Source organism: Tachysurus fulvidraco, chromosome 15 (genome assembly GCF_022655615.1).
Source record: "Tachysurus fulvidraco isolate hzauxx_2018 chromosome 15, HZAU_PFXX_2.0, whole genome shotgun sequence".
In the NCBI taxonomy this organism is placed as follows: domain Eukaryota; kingdom Metazoa; phylum Chordata; class Actinopteri; order Siluriformes; family Bagridae; genus Tachysurus; species Tachysurus fulvidraco.
This window is the reverse complement of record NC_062532.1, coordinates 4809045-4826708: the sequence shown is the minus strand read 5'-3', so window position 1 is coordinate 4826708 and position 17664 is coordinate 4809045. Positions and strand designations below refer to the sequence as shown.

Here is a 17664-nt window from a genome sequence, read left to right as displayed (position 1 = left end):
GCAGGGGCACCTAGTTCTCCCTCTTCCCACGACCCATGCCTAGCTCTGACTTAGCACGCACTCGCATACCGCCTTGATCGGCCGGAGACGCACCCGGTTTTCTGACTTGGATTCAAAGGCAGAAGAAGTGAGACTGTTTCAAAACCCATTTGAAGCAGATGTGGCCAGTTTCCCAGATGAACTGCAGCTGGATGTCATTGAGTTGCAAGCAAATGACTTCCTTAGGAACAAAGAAGGACTGGTGGGTTTTTACCAATTTTTGCCCAAGGAAGACTTTCCTAGTGTCACAACTTTTGCATCAAGGTACCTTTCAATCTTTGGAACAACATACCTGTGTGAACAAACATTTTCAAGAATGAAATACATGAAGAACAATTTGAGAACAAACTTGTCCGATGATAATCTCAGGTCACTGCTAATGTTAGGGACATCAAATCTAAAGCCAGAAATGTCTGCTATTCTGGCACCCAGGAAACAAATTCACCATTCCCACTAATACAGGTGTTCATGTGTAGTGTATCAATGTGTTATTAAATAATAACTGAATAAAATAATATTAAATAAATAGTTAAAAACAACATCCATGTGTTGATTATTTTTTATTTGGACCTCAAGTGTGTAGTCAGGCCCCGAACTGCTGTTTGATAGTTAAAGCGGACCTCGAGCTGAAAAGTTTGGAGACCCCTGATCTAGAGGAATCCATGTTTCACATGAAAAATGACAGTTTCTGAAAAAAAAAACCAATGTTTTCTGGATGTTACAGTTGATCGACAGTGATGGACTAAACAGAATTCCAGCATAACAATATGCAAATGAATATGCAAAATGTTCCCCTTACAGCTACATATAGAGAAATATCAGCCACGGTCACTGTGGGCTCTGGAGAGTTTAGCACTGCTTTTAGTTATACGATGTTCCTTCCAGTTCTGCTGCTGCTGGCAGCTTCATCCTGTGAGTTTCACTTCACTAATGATCTCAGAGCTGCTAGTAAATTCCTGCAGTTATAACCTACTGTACATAGATTTTTGACTGGAATTGTGACATGTCTTTTTTTCAGATGTGGAATGTGCAGTAGAGCTCACTCAGGACACCTCAGTGATGTTAAAGCCTGGAGATTCTTTAATCCTCAGCTGTAAAGTATCCGGTTACTCAGTTACTGATGACAGCTACGCCACAGCTTGGATTCGACAACCTGCAGGGAAAACTCTGGAATGGATAAACCACATTTGGGGGGGTGGAAGCATGTATCATAAAGAGTCTCTAAAAAGCAAGTTCAGTGTTTCTAAAGATGCCTCCAGCAGCACGGTGACACTGAGAGGACAGAACATGCAGACTGAAGACACAGCTGTGTATTACTGCGCTCGTCATCCACACAGTGACACAACAAGCTGCAGTGCTGCACAAAAACCTCATCACAACTCACTTCTTTAATTAAATAATAGCTACATTTTACTGAGTAACTAATCCCTACATTCCAAACACTGTATACATTATTTATAACTTGTTTGAACATTTAATTAGAAGATAAACTATCTGCAGTATTTGATATGATGAAGATTTCTGTAAACAGAATGTTTATTTCGTGTTGTTGGAAGGAGTCTCCAGTGTCAGAGCTAGATCAGGGTTAAAGCTGAGACTTTATTTACAGCATGAGAAAGTCTTCAGGACAGAAAAGTTTGTACTTTTTCCTCAGTTTCAAGATAAGTGTTGAGGGAAGGACTGTTTCTAGCTGTAATAATGAACACGATAACAGGAAATAACTTGTTTTTCTGGCCCTAATACAAGTTTAAGCATAACTATGAATAAATAATGAAAGAAAAGAATTGTAAATGGTGCTGAATAAATGACTTCATGTTGTGATGATAACAGAAACTCTGCTTTGATTCATTGTTGATTGTTTTTCTGTAACAAAACCTCCCCAAGTGTTTTATTCCTTACTTTCTGTCACTGAGCTTTACTCCATCTCAAGACAGGAGCAGGAGAAAGCCGTCTGTGTGAAATAAACCATCACCACGTAACCATTCCTACATTTAGGTTTCCTAATGTGTTCCTTAGATGAGTGAGGTGTCTTCTAAAAATGATTCGATTTGGTTCCCTTTCTGATAGAGAAACATTCTGTTGTAGAGATTTACATAGTACCTTATCATCCACTCATTTATCCAGTGAGCAGCATGTGGTTGTGGGTTGAACACCTCCATAGTGGTCATGGACGCTCCCTATTCAAATAGAGTGGTGTATAAACAGCATGTTCTTGGCTGCTCTAGTGTCCAGTGAGCTCTGTGAGAGATAACACTCCCATACACTTTAAACCTGGGTGAAGCAGAACTCAGAGAAGGATGATTTTAGGACAGTGTATTTTATTGCTACTCATTTCATGTATGTTTATGTTTTTTATGTGAAGATTATTAGCATTATAATCAGTATAAGAGAACATTACTGAGTTCTATTCTTCTCTTCCAGATTCTTATGGACAGTCACTGACCTCCTCTGATTCTGTGGTGAAGAGACCTGGAGAGTCGGTCACTCTGTCTTGTACTGTCTCCGGTTTCTCAATGGGCAGCTACAACATGCACTGGATCCGTCAGAAACCAGGACAAGGACTGGAGTGGATCGGGCGCATTGATGGTGGCACTGGCACTGCATTCGCTCAGTCTCTACAAGGCCAGTTCTCCATCAATAAAGACACCAATAAAAACTTGCTGTACCTAGAAGTGAAGAGTCTGAAAGCTGAAGACACGGCAGTTTATTACTGTGCACGAGAGTCACACTGACACAACAGACTCCAGAGCTGTACAAAAACTTACACAAGCACGTCCTCATGAGCTGTAAATATTCCCTCAGCAAGAAGCTGCACCCCAGAGACCTTTATTATAAACAACATCATCTATTCACACTCAGCACTCAGGTCTTCCTCTTTATAACAATCTCTTCTAGCAGTTATTAATATTAATAATAATAATAATAATAATAATAATAATAATAATAATAATAATAATAATAATAATAATAATAATAATCCAGATGTTATGTATCACATTAACATTATGACGTCTTTACGTATTTGACTGGAGGTAAATCAGCTCTAGGACAATGATTGTGATGAGTAGTTGGGACTATATACTGTACTATTCATGCTTTTATTCCTCCTGATTGTGATGCCAGCTGCAGGAACACTACAGGTCGATGGTTCATTTCCTGAATTTAGAAACACAGAGTCTGTTCAGCAGCAGAGAATCTGAAGAGAGATCAAACTGAAATGTAGATGTTTACTGCAGCATCACTACTACAAACTCCTGGAATTAAAAATCACCTGTAGGGGGCAGCAGCTGCTTGTTTTCAAGAAGGATTCATGAAACTATGAAATCTAACAGCTGAAGTGTGTTTATGCAAATTCACCCTGTTATAATACAAAAACATCCTCTTGCTCACCCGAAGTTCAGATTCAGACATGTTCATAGTCCGGTTCTTTAAATGACTCTGTAAATAAACTGCAGCTCATTTTCCCCGTCTGCGTCTGCAGGTTTTATGTGTTCAGGAGTCCAGAAGAGAACAAATGTCTGTGCTCTTATTAATAGAGAACAAAACTACTGGAATTAGAGGTGTAAGGATATATATACTGTAACTAATCATATAATCAATACAGTCACACAAAGTCATTTTTAAGTAAATAAAAAAGAAAACATTTTAACCAGCAGTTGGAATCAGTGTTTAATGAGTGGATTCAGGAATAATACAGCATGTTTCCAGCAGTGTGTTGTGTTTAACACACTGTCTGTTCTCATAGTCTGAGATTCAATAACTGAAACAACTGAAGGAGGCAGCAGAGCTCAACAAATAAAGTGAAAAAAAAGTGAATCCACAAACTGCATTCTGTATGAGACTCATTCAGTATCAGTCATTATTAGACAAACATCTACATTTTCTCTTCTTTTTCACTCTTTCCATAATGTGTGATTAGTTATTTGTGTTGTTAAACACAGGTTGGACAAATAAAAACACTATAATTTAGTTTTCTTACTATTAATTCACCTGATAGTATATAAACTAATTAACACAATGCTTAAAATTCTTATTGGTTCAACATAAACTCAAGCTGCAGTGATAGATATCTCTAAAAAATACAGAAATGTTTAAAAGATGGGAAAGTTCTTTCATTTATATTTATATATATATAATCCATCCCATTTTGACCCTAAGATAAGGAGTGTCTCTATGCAAATGTCCTCCTCTGTTATAGATTTAAGCAACAAAGACCAAGAGCTTTTACTTCTTCTGCTCCAACACACACCATGATCTCTACATCCCTACTGCTGCTGCTGCTGGCAGCCGTACACTGTAAGTGTTTTTACATTTGACATGTAATACAGTTTTGGTTCCTTAAAGCTTTTTGCTTTTACATCATTAAAATAACTTTTCTTTAACAGGTGTTCACAGTGTTGAGCTGATCCAGACCGGATCCACAGTATTAACTCCTGGTCAGTCACTGACTCTGACCTGTAAAGTGTCTGGATATTCAGTAACTGATAGCAACTACTGTACAGACTGGATACGACAACCTGCAGGAAAAACTCTGGAATGGATCGGAGAGATATGTGGTAGTGGGGGCACTTACCATAGTGAGAAACTGAAAAGCCGGTTTCAGGTTTCCAGAGACACGTCCAGCAGCACAATGAAATTAACAGGACAGAACATGCAGACTGAAGACACAGCTGTGTATTACTGCGCTCGGCGACCACAGTGAGAGGAATAAACAACATCCCTGTACAAAAACTCCTCATTCAGTGTCAAAATAACAAGACATTAATAAAAAACAATAATCCCACAAATGATCACATAAAGTTTCAGGCGTTGATTTAAATTCATAATATTTTATCTCTAATATTGCTGCACATCATAAAGACTATTATAATAATATCACAATCCTGAACTTTATATACTGTTGTATCTTTGAGTAATAATAATCCCATCAACAAATTAGAATTTGTGTGAAAATGTGTGAGAAAGTGTGAGAGCATTATGCCATGACTATAGAAAGGTAAAACTATTCTTATGTTCTATTATCTTAATCCCAATGTAATGCGTCTGTCTGTGTTTTCCTTTGCTTCTGTCTGCTGTCATTCCCTGCTGTTAATTGTTGGCCCCACCCACTTATTTGTTACCATGGATATTAATTGCACCCAATCTCCTCCCCAGGTGTTTTGTCCTAGTCTTTGATTGTCTCTGCCTTGTGATTGGTTATTGTTCACTATATCTACTCTGTTTGTCCACTTCCCTGGTGTTAGTCATTATTTCATGTAGTATGTTGTCTGTTTACGTCTCTGTTCCTGTAGCCTGTTCTGCTCAGTGTTTTTGAATGCTTATCTGTTGCTTGTTTCTTGTTTTTGTTTAGTAAAAGTTCAAACTGAATTTGGATCCTCACTCGCCTTTGTCTCTTCATGACAGAAAGACTAACCACAAATGGATCCAGCAGAAATCTTGTTTTGCCTATTTCAGGAGGATTCCCCAGTCGAGGAATATGCTGAGGTATTCGTGGACCTGTGTAACCAGGTCAGCTTTGGAGAGAAGACTCTCAAGGACATCTTCAGGTATAGACTAGAGAACATCCTGCGCTACTTAATGCCGACTAGACGAGAGATAGGATCGTTGTGGGATTTCGTCAACTTGGCGTTGCTCCTGGGCGGGTCCTCAGTAACCCGTGGGCAGTGGAGAGACGGAAGCCGGCCTTAAATATTTTTTTGGGGGGGCAGCAAGCATCGGGGTCCGTGGGCTACAGAGCCAAACAAGCCACAGATGCCCGAATGCCCCACAGTGCCTCAGTCCAGCCCAGTCCCGTGCACACCTGTGACCGAGCAGGTTCACATGGCTACCATACCTGCAAGCTCGGCTGAGGCCCGTGCGAACCGGCTGGTCTCCAAACTGGCGGATACTCCGATGAGGTCGGTGAGTTGACTGGGTCGACGAAACCAGCTGGGTCGGCGGAACCACCCGAACCGACCGGGTCGGCGGAACCACCCAGACCGACAGGGTCGGCGGCACCACCTGGGTCGGCGGGACCAGCCGGACCGACCGGGTCGGAGGAACCTGCCGGACCAACAGGATTGACGGCACTACCTGGGTCGGCGGATCCAGCCGGACCGACCGGGTCGGAAGCACCACCTGGGTCGACGGAACCAGCCAGACCGACCGGGTCGACGGAACCAGCAGAACCAGCTGGGTCGACCGAAATGACCGAGTCGGAGAACGCAGTCGACATGGTTACACCCAAGCTCCCTGAACTCTCTGCCTGGCCTGAACCAACCAATTCTCCTGTGTTATCTGTCCTGTGTTTTGTTTCACTGGATTTGCCAGCCATTCTACCTCCTGTCCCTGTTTACAGGCTCAGAGCACCCCCAGCGCCACCATGGGTTGCAATCCCGGCCAGCTGACTGAGCGCACTGGCAGCCCTGCCCTCCGACACTGCTTTGGTCTCGGGCTTTGCCTCCAGCACCACCCTGGCCGCCAACTCCGCTTTGGTCCCTGGCTCGACCTGCAGCACCACCCTGGTCTCCGGTTCTACTCTTGTCTCTGGCGCCGCCTCCAGCACCACCCTGGTCACCTACTCTTCCGGCTCCGCCCTGACCTCCCGCTCTTCCGGCTCCGCCCTGACCTCCCGCTCTTCCGGCTCCGCCCTGACCTCCCGCTCTTCCGGCTCCGCCCTGACCTCCCGCTCTTCCGGCTCCGCCCTGACCTCCCGCTCTTCCGGCTCAGCCCTGACCTCCCGCTCTTCCGGCTCAGCCCTGACCTCCCGCTCTTCCGGCTCCGCCCTGACCTCCCGCTCTTCCGGCTTCGCCCTGATCTCCCGCTCTTCCGGCTTCGCCCTGGCCTCCCGCTCTGCTGGCTCTGCCCTGGCCTCCCGCTCTGCTGGCTCTGCCCTGGCCTCCCGCTCTGCTGGCTCTGCCCTGGCCTCCCGCTCTGCTGGCTCTGCCCTGGCGTCCCGCTCTGCTGGCGCCACCCTGGCCTCCTGCTCTGCCGGTGCCTGGTTTGGCTCTGTAGCCCACGGACCCCGAATTCATGATTATGGAATACATACATTTCACAAAAGTTCTACAACATTAACTGTAAGTATAAATCTAAAAAGAGTTCACTATATTCTACTTTAATTAATAAATAAATGGGAACCGTTCACAGACTGCTGCTATATAAGAGGAAAAGTGATCACAGTAATCAGTGCCATTCATTTTTGAAGCAGTAATTTCATGTCACAGTAGAACCAAAGGGTGCAGAATTACACAATTTCATGTGTTTTGTTACATCTGACAATAAATTATCAGCACCTGCATCCACCACCTCTACAATTCCTGTCATCACACCACCTGCTCCTTGATTATTGTCCTATAACAACACACCCCATGTGTTTTATTCCTTTCTGAATATGTTGATATGAAGAGTGTGTTTACTTCACATAAATTCACATGAGAACATCTCTTAAGGTTCCAAATTTTATAGATTTACAATAACAGATTAGAGATGTTTATGAGATGATTAGGTCTTTACATCTAGAGGAATGCATGTTTCACCTGAACAATTACAGGTGAAATCCGTCAGAAACCAGGACAAGGACTGGAGTGGATCGGGCGCATTGATGCTGGCACTGGCACAATATTCACTCAGTCTCTACAGGGCCAATTCTCCATCAGTAAAGACACCAATAAAAACTTGCTGTACCTAGAAGTGAAAAGTCTGAAAGCTGAAGACACGGCAGTTTATTACTGTGTACGAGAGTCACACTGACACAACAGGCTCCAGAGCTGTACAAAAACTTACACAAGCACGTCATCGTGAGCTGTAAATATTCCCTCAGCAGGAAGCTGCACCCCAGAGACCTTTATTATAAACAACATCATCTATTCACACTCAGCACTCAGATCTTCCTCTTTATAACAATCTCTTCTAGCAGATATTAATAAAAACAATAATCCCCATGTTATGTATCACATTTACATTATGATGTCTTAACGTATTTGACTGGAGGTAAATCAGCTCTAGGACAATGATTGTGATGACTAGTTGGGACTATATACTGTACTATTCATGCTTTTATTCCTCCTGATTGTGATGCCAGCTGCAGGAACACTACAGGTCAATGGTTCATTTCCTGAATTTAGAAACACAGAGTCTGTTCAGCAGCACAGAATCTGATGAGAGATCAAACTGAAATGTAGATGTTTACTGCAGCATCACTACTACAAACTCCTGGAATTAAAAATCACCTGTAGGGGGCAGCAGCTGCTTGTTTTCAAGAAGGATTCATGAAACTATGAAATCTAACAGCTGAAGTGTGTTTATGCAAATTCACCCTGTTATAATACAAAAACATCCTCTTGCTCACCCAAAGTTCAGATTCAGACATGTTCATATTCCGGTTCTTTAAATGACTCTGTAAATAACCTGCAGCTCATTTTCCCCGTCTGCGTCTGCAGGTTTTATGTGTTCAGGAGTCCAGAAGAGAACAAATGTCTGTGCTCTTATTAATAGAGAACAAAACTACTGGAATTAGAGGTGTAAGGATATATATACTGTAACTAATTATATAATCATTCAGTATCACGAGACAATAATCAGGGTAATGTATTCAGTCACTCGGTCATCATTAGGAAGTGTTTTATTGGGTCAGAGTGCAGGCTCCAGAGTCCATCCCAGGAACACTGAGCGTACATTCTGGTCATGTTACACATTCACACACTCATTCACACCGAGGGGCAATTTAGAGAAGACGAGTCACCTGCTTCACTCCTGATTCCATTTCTTGAAACAGATTATTTTAAACTTTTGATTAAGAATGAAGAAGAATAAAGCATAGTTTCAACGTCTAGCTGTTGTGATATTAGATCTCAGCTTTCTCTTCTGCTCACTAGAGATTACAAATCTTCTTTAGGATTTAAAAACACCTGATCTAGAATCTTCTCAGCTCTTTCTCTCTGGATTCGTCAGATAAAGCCTCTAGAGGGTTTCAGCCTATACCAGAATGAAGGTCATGTTCGGTTACATGGTTTGTTTATAATGTTCAGTGTAGTTCAGGAAAGTGTTAATTACATCACAACACATTCATATCATTATTAATAATAACAAACAGCTGAATTATTTTCCACATTAAATTGCTATGGAGATGAAACGGGGTGTGAGTGTGATTAACAGCTGCAGAGCTGCACTCAACACAGCAATGTTTTGTCTGAAACACATGATGTTTTTATATCTCTAGTGGGTGTGTCATGCAAACCAAATCCTGTGTTTGAACCATTTATGCTGAAACATTCAGCCCAACAACATAGCAGCAGTTTGTGTTCATTTACAGCAGCAGGAACCATTTTAATTCTTTGAGATGGGACTAGGCAGAGTTTTGTGTTACTTTACTCTAGCAATCTTCATTCAATGTTAGTACTGTATTATTTATTACATAATTAAAAATGTTTTGTTTTGTTCTATTTTTAATGTTAATTTTTACCTTTGAATATTTTTCTAATTCAGATTCCTGCAGTCAGACACTGATCGAGTCTGATCCAGTGATCATCAAACCTGATCAGTCTCATAAACTGACCTGCACAGGATCTGGATTTAACTTTGGTGACTATGGTATGGGTTGGATCAGACAGGCACCTGGAAAAGGGCTGGAATGGGTTGCATCAATCTCAAGTGGCAGTAGTAACATATATTACTCCAGTGCTGTTAAGGGCCGCTTCACCATCTCCAGAGACAACAGTAAGAAGCAGGTGTATCTGCAGATGAACAGCATGAGGACAGAAGACACTGCAGTTTATTATTGCGCCCGACACACAGTGATACTTCCCCTTAGACATCAGTACAAAAACACAGACTTACATGACAAACACATGACAAACCCACATTTGGAAATTCTTGAATGTGAAAGAAATTTTTGCTGCTGACTTTTACTGGACTATTCTGAACATTCTCTGGACATTTATACTGATGAAAGATCATTAAATTATTTCTAAACATATTTGCAGTCATGTGAAAAAGAAAGTGAATTCTTGAATTCTGGGTTTTAACTATTAAGACATAAAAATTAATCTAGTTTTTAGCAGGTCTTAAAATCATGTAATAAAACCTCAGATGAACAAGAACACATGATATATTACACTATGCCATTATTTATTTAACAAAAATAAAGCTAATATGGAGAAGCCATGTGTGAAAATTTAAGTACACCCTCACTGCTTCCACAGGAATTAAAAGTCTTTTATATAACGGGGTTATAAGCATTAACTACTTCATGCTAGAAGTTCTCATTCACTCATTTTCTACCACTTTATCCGAACTACCTCAAGTCACGGGGACCCTGTGCCTATCTCAGGCGTCATCGGGCATGAAGGCAGGATACACCCTGGACGGAGTGCCAACCCATCACAGGGCACACACACACTCTCATTCACTCACACACTACGGACAATTTTCCAGAGATGCCAATCAACCTACCATGCATGTCTTTGGACTAGGGGAGGAAACCGGAGTACCTGGAGGAACCCCCCGAGTCACGGGGAGAGCATGCAAACTCCACACACACAAGGCGGAGGCCGGAATCAAACCCCGACCCTGGAGGTGTGAGGCGAACGTGCTACCCACTAAGCCACCATGCCCCCATCATGCTAGAAGTTGAATTTTGTAAATCACACTATAGGATAAATTATAGGAAGAATAATGTAAGGGAACCTTTTAACAACTCCGAAGAGAAAGTGTTGAGTTTATAAACCCACACATCCTCCTTTAACTACATTTCAGATACATTCTCCTCCCATCATCAGCAGATAAACAAATCCAAGTGTCAGAGCTGGATCTCACTCTATTTATATGATGTGATGGTGTCTGTTAAACTTTGGAGAACAGAGAAGACTCCAGTCCAAACAACACACACCATGTTCTCTACATCTCTACTGCTCCTGCTGGCAGCTGCTTCTTGTGAGTGCTTTATCAAATTCATTCATTTACTAGATGAAGAATAAAGGTGCAGCATATATTGTGTGAGATATCACCATGTGTTTTCCTCCACAGATGTGCATGGTGAGGAACTGACTCAGCCTGCTTCCATGACAGTCCAGCCAGGCCAGAGTCTCTCCATCCAGTGCAAGGTTTCATATTCAGTTACAAGCTATAGTACAGCTTGGATTCGACAACCTGCAGGAAAAGCTCTGGAGTGGATTGGATACATCTGGAGTGGTGGGAGTACAACTTACAGTGAGAAACTGAAAAATAAGTTCAGCATCTCCAGAGACACTTCTACTAACACAATAACAATTGGAGGACAGAACATGCAGACTGAAGACACAGCTGTGTATTACTGCGCTCGAAGACCACAGTGAGAGGAATAAACAACGTCCCTGTACAAAAACTCCTTATTCAGTGTTCACAATAACAGGACACAAGAGACAACACTGATGTATACAAATCTCATAAAATGTAAAATAAATAAATAAATAAATAATCCATAAATGAGAACAAAGAGATTAAAGTTAGTTAAAGTTATTTTTTAAATAATTAAAATTTTTTAATTATTTTAATTTTTATTTTTAACGTTACTGCACATGATAAACACTGTAAAAATCATAATAATCATATCACTCACAAGAACTTATGATAATGTAGGTTGAAGGATTAGTCGCTATTCCTCTCTGTTACATCATCATTACTCCCATGTTTTTTATCATGACATCATGATGCAAATCCAGACTGCTGTGTGTCCATGCAGTAATTATGTGGATGTCTGACTTTAGTGATTATTGAACACATACATTTCACAAAAGTTCCATAAAATTAACTGTAACATTAAACGTAAATAGAGTTCACCATATTCTTCTTTAATTAATAAATAAATTGTCACCGTTCACAGACTGCTGCTGTATAAGAGGAAACATAGTAATCAGTGCCATTGATTATTAGAAAATAATTATCTTCAGGTTTGTAGCAGTAACTTCATGAATTAAATATCTCAACTTTAACTTTGAAGATCTCCTGTAAGATACACGGCTTTGTTATGACTGAGTACAACATGCACTGGATCAGACAGAAACCAGGGAAAGCTCTGGAATGGGTTGGATATGTGAACTCCGTAGTCTAACTGTACCTCTGTACTGTAAGTTTGGCTTTAACAGCTTCAGGCATGTTCATATTCACCTTCTCATAACAGAAAGCAGGAAATTTGCAGACATGAGAATCATTTCTGTGTTAATGTAATTCTCTAGAGTGCAGCCTACACATGACTGATAACGACATAAAGGATCGTTTATCTAATTATTATCATTTTCATGGATTATGATGGAGATTCAGATTAATTTGAGGGAACTGGAAATAGATCAGATTTCAATCTGACCTTCACAGGAAGCGTTAATTACATCACAACATGTTCATATCATTATTAATAATAACAAACAGCTGAATTATTCTCCACATTAAATTGATATGGAGATGAAACGGGGTGTGAGTGTGATTAACAGCTGCAGAGCTGCACTCAACACAGCCTCTCTGTAATGTTTATGCAAATCTGCATCTCCTCTTGTAATAATAGCAGCGTTCTGATCTAGAGAGGAAACACTTCTCATTAGTCTTCCTTCAACACAAACATGTTTGCTTCAGCTCCACTGCTGCTGCTGGCTCTCGCCCCCTGTGAGTGTTTGGGTTGAAGCTTTATTATTTCATCTGATCCTTTCAGTTCGACATGTCCACCTTTTCTTTTTCTCTTTTTACAGATGTGTTCTGTGCTACTGAGCTCATCCAGCCAGACTCACTGCTTATAAAGCCAGGAGAGACTTTAACCATCACCTGTAAAGTGTCTGGAGCTTCTATCACTGATATCAGCAGCCACTATGGAACAGCTTGGATTCGACAACCTGCAGGAAAAGCTTTAGAATGGATCAACATAATTTATTATGAAGGGAGCATTTATAAGAAAGATTCACTTAAAGACAAGTTTGTGGTCTCTCGAGACACTTCCAGTAACTCTGTGACCTTACGGGGACAGAACATGCAGACTGAAGACACAGCTGTGTATTACTGCGCTCGAAGACCACACAGTGACACAACAAGCTGCAGTGCTGCACAAAAACCTCATCACAATTCACTTCTTTAATTAAATAATAACTACATTTTACTGAGTAACTAATCCCCATATTACAAATATTTCAGCATAGACACCAACACTGGCATTAATAAAATAAATAACTAAAAATTTACTTAGGAATAATAGTCTCTTTTTTAACCAGTTGAAATTAAATGTGTCTGCAAAAGACATTTATTATAAAGAACAACATCCATTCACACTCAGCACTCAGGCTTTAACTCTTCATCCTGAATGAACAAAAAACATCCAAAAACTCCTCAATCTATATCTAATAATTAATAAGAATCCAATGTAATTAAATGTGAAATGTGAACATTGTATAATTTGATTACATATTTTTGGTAATGTACCAATGAATAGGAAAAAAACAAACACAAAAAGTTTTTTATCATCTCACCAAATGAGTTTTATTAATTGATCATTGGGAATTATTTTTATTTTATGTTTCTGTACTTGTGTAAAGCTGCTTTAAGACAATGTCTATTGTTAAATGCATTACAGAAATAAATTGAGTTGAACTGACAGATTGAGAAATATTGAAGTAGATGTTCACAAAGAGAGAAAAAGAGCTCAGTGCCATAATCATTGAGACTAATATTGATTTCCCAATTAACTGATTATTTAAACCAAATGATTTACTATGTTACTGCTGATATTGTATCTGAGTGTTTTCTCTCTTTTAAACCATGCTGATAAAAATGATCCATTACTGAATTCCTACTTACTTTATTTTCATTGCTGGTCAATGTTTTTTTTTTTTTAATTGACAGCCAGGACATTTGAAACTTTCTCATTTTAGGTTTGTATCATCTGACACCAGGTCTTTTTGCCACTAGAGGGCAGTCTGTACAAACTCCTCCATCTCTATCTGTTTCCTTCTGCACATTTAGACAATCTCTCTTTTCACATTCTGCTCTGACTGCATCCAGCATCATGACACTCGGATTAAACTCAGTTACATAAAATGTCTCTGGTGACCTGTTTAGTGTTGATCAGTAAATAAGGCTCTTTATTATGGAAAACCTGATTTCATGGAAAATTCAATTGGAGTCGATCGAGTGAAACGAATGATTGTGTAATTTTATACAAACAAAAGCCTGATTAAACATGTGATTGATTTAGATCTTGTACGTATTAATGTTCAAAAGCATCCTCAAGCATACGTAATAATTATTATGTTAAAATTAATTTGTGTTCCTTGTTTACTTAATTGAGACTTTAAGATTTCTGGTTTGGGAAAATGACAGTATTTCAGAATCAGAATCAGAATCAGCTTTATTGCCAGGCATGTTTACACATGCGAGGAATTTGTTTTAGTGACATGATCTCCACAGTGTAACAGGATGTCATATGCAGTATAGAAGAGATTGTATGTACACATTTACAGGTGTGAAATGTGCAGTTTAAATAAGCATATGAAATATACATATGCAAATATTATACAATATATACAATTTGTATGTACACATGTGCAATTGTGAAATGTGCAGTTGAAGTAAACAGTACAGACAATATGTATGCATGTATGTACAGAGTGCAAGTATGAAATGTGCAATTGAGGTATACATAGTGCAAATATTAGGAGTTGTGTGTTCCATGGTGTTAATTGTTCATCAGGTGGATTTCTTGAGGGAAGAAACTGTTCCTATGTCTGGTCGTTCTGGAGCTCAGGGCTCTGTAGCGCCGACCAGATGGCAACAGTTCAAAGAGGGAGTGTGCTGGATGTGAGGGGTCCAGGGTGATTTTCTTTGCTCTTTTGCACACTCTGGAGGAGTACAGGTCTTGAAGAGTGGGGAGAGATGTGCCAATGATTCGCTCAGCAGTCCGGACTACCCTCTGTAGTCTTCTGAGATCGAATTTGGTGGCTGAGCTGAACCAAACAGTTACTGAGGTGCAGAGGATGGATTCGATGATGGCAGTGTAAAACTGTTTCAGCAAATCCTGTGGCAGGTTGAACTTCTTCAGCTGACGAAGGAAGTACAACCTCTGCTGAGTGTTTTTCACAATGGAGTCAATGTGAATGTCCCAGTTCAGGTCCTGGGAGATTGTGGTTCCCAGGAATCTGAATGACTCCACTGCTGTGACAATGCTGTCCATGATGGTTAGTGGGGGAAGAGCAGGGGGGTTTCTCCTGAAGTCCATTATCAACTCCATTGTCTTGAGCATGTTCAGCTCCAGGTTGTTTAGGCTGCACCAGAAAGCCAGCCACTCAACCTCCAGTCTGTAAGCAGACTGTATTTATGTACATATAAGAATCCATCCCATGTTGACCCTAAGATAAGGAGTGTCTCTATGCAAATGTCCTCCTCTGTTATAGATTTAAGCAACAAAGACCAAGAGCTTTTACTTCTTCTGCTCCAACACACACCATGATCTCTACATCCCTACTGCTGCTGCTGCTGGCAGCCGTACACTGTAAGTGTTTTTACATTTGACATGTAATACAGTTTTGGTTCCTTAAAGCTTTTTGCTTTTACATCATTAAAATAACTTTTCTTTAACAGGTGTTCACAGTGTTGAGCTGATCCAGACCGGATCCACAGTATTAACTCCTGGTCAGTCACTGACTCTGACCTGTAAAGTGTCTGGATATTCAGTAACTGATAGCAGCTACTGTACGAACTGGATACGACAACCTGCAGGAAAAACTCTGGAATGGATCGGAAGGATATGTGGTAGTGGGGGCACTGCCTACATTGAGAAACTGAAAAGCAGGATTCAGGTTTCCAGAGACACGTCCAGCAGCACAGTGACATTAACAGGACAGAACATGCAGACTGAAGACACAGCTGTGTATTACTGCGCTCGTTACCCCACAGTGAGACAAATAAACAACATCACTGTACAAAAACTCCAAGTACACTGAAATAAAATTCTCCTCCACCTGCGTCTGATGAGATTTCCCCGACCACCACACAGATCCATTTTTATTTTTCATCACGCTTCATATATTCTGAAAGGAAATAATAAATGATTACAGACAAAGGCAGATGGAGAAATGTTTTTACATCCTTTTTGTATTTGTAATGCATATAATTTTACAATTTTACTAACAGACCAACAGTAAAGGTTTACTCGACCTTTGGTCCTTATCTGTATCCTGTATATTTAAACTGCAAACACATTAGAAATGATTGCACATTATGTTTTTCTTCAAGCTTTAAGGCGAGTGATGGTCGCTCTTTCTTTATTCACAAGATCTAACCAACAAGTTGAAAATCTAACGACTGACAGTGTCATAAATTTAAGAACATTAAAGTCATAAACACTAACGACACCATTCTTAAAAAGCCAGGACATTACAGCTCCAGACTGAATAATCCACACCATTTGATCAACCACATAGTAAGTAAATAGTACTGTAAATAACTAATGTTTTGCTGTTGATAGAATGCACCTGAATAATGGCATGATGGTTGAACTGGTTCACCCTGAAGTCATGCTGGTTTCAGTCCCTGTAAGATTATTGGAAACTCACCCACTAGACAGTACTAACTGGATATGACAAAAAGGACATGAGCTGAAATGGATCAGCTGGTACTGTAGCTCCAGTGATACTGGCAGCAACGATTTACTAAAGAAAGAGATCCGTCCCCAGACACATCCAGCAACACTATGATTTTACATGGGCAAAACTTTCAGACAGAAGATACAGCTGTCTATTACTGTGCTCTTAAATCACAGTGAGACAGATCAGTGAAGACGCTGTACAAAAACATTCAATATAGAAGACTGTTAGAGACAGAAACAGTTAGAGACAGAAACAGTGACTTTCTTCAATGTTTCACTTTAAGTTTCTCAGAAAAGAGAGATGACAACACCAGCTAGCAGTCTGTCAGTTGATTAGATGAGATTGTAGTGATGAATTTTAAACTATAATTACATGTTAAATGTGTACTTTTCAAATCTACTTAATAAACCCTGTCATCTCTTCATCACATTATAAATGAATTATGATTTATATTGATAATGACGTGAATTATTGTTCCTTGTCCAGTGGGATTGATTTTTACATAATTGTAGGAAATGATAAATCTGTATATAGTGATTCCTTTCACCATTTCACTCTTTTTACTAGACTTCATAATGTTGAATTCTTTGTGTGTCCTCTGTAATGTGTAAGCTCTCAGTATCATCACTATTACTTTACAGGCATAAGGAAAGGGCTGCTATCTGAGAGCTGATCTGATGTACACCGGAAAGTGATGTACTTATTATTTATGAAGTATAATATTCACAGACTGCAAATTCGTAAGTGCAGTTGGTAGTGTCAAAAATATATTTGTCTGCAATAAGTAGAGGAGAATGTTCACACCCGGAGTTTTACAGGAAGCTTTTTCTCCTCTCGTCTGTTCCTTTGTGGATGTTTTTATATCTCTAGTGGGTGTGTCATGCAAACCAAATCCTGTGTTTGAACCATTTATGCTGAAACATTCAGCCCAACAACATAGCAGCAGTTTGTGTTCATTTACAGCAGCAGGAATCTGTATCTGTCCCTAGTGTTTCTAGCCCTTTGCCATTTTTTCCCTTAATGTTATCCCTGCATATGGGTCTTTTTA

General features: G+C 40.1%; 1 protein-coding gene and 4 gene segments (V, D, J or C); all 5 read left to right on the top strand.

The window, feature by feature from the left end:
- The first annotated feature begins 823 nt into the window (after positions 1 to 823).
- On the top strand, positions 824 to 1815 carry LOC125138676. The segment is given in 2 exon segments: positions 824 to 951; positions 1058 to 1815. Coding segments are annotated over 2 exon segments (414 nt in total).
- A 426-nt stretch (positions 1816 to 2241) lies between these two features.
- Positions 2242 to 2900, top strand: LOC125138691. The segment is given in 2 exon segments: positions 2242 to 2376; positions 2461 to 2900. Coding segments are annotated over 2 exon segments (351 nt in total).
- A 1389-nt stretch (positions 2901 to 4289) lies between these two features.
- LOC125138685 lies at positions 4290 to 4809 on the top strand. The segment is given in 2 exon segments: positions 4290 to 4335; positions 4425 to 4809. Coding segments are annotated over 2 exon segments (363 nt in total).
- Positions 4810 to 5457: 648 nt separating this feature from the next.
- Positions 5458 to 7904, top strand: LOC125138859 (putative GPI-anchored protein pfl2). Its single transcript, XM_047801132.1, has 3 exons — positions 5458 to 5695; positions 6442 to 7097; positions 7571 to 7904. Exons 1-3 carry the CDS (start codon positions 5458 to 5460, stop codon positions 7706 to 7708), a joined length of 1032 nt encoding a protein of 343 aa, XP_047657088.1. The 3' UTR covers positions 7709 to 7904.
- Positions 7905 to 12520: 4616 nt separating this feature from the next.
- On the top strand, positions 12521 to 13129 carry LOC125138674. The segment is given in 2 exon segments: positions 12521 to 12651; positions 12735 to 13129. Coding segments are annotated over 2 exon segments (423 nt in total).
- Positions 13130 to 17664: the final 4535 nt, after the last annotated feature.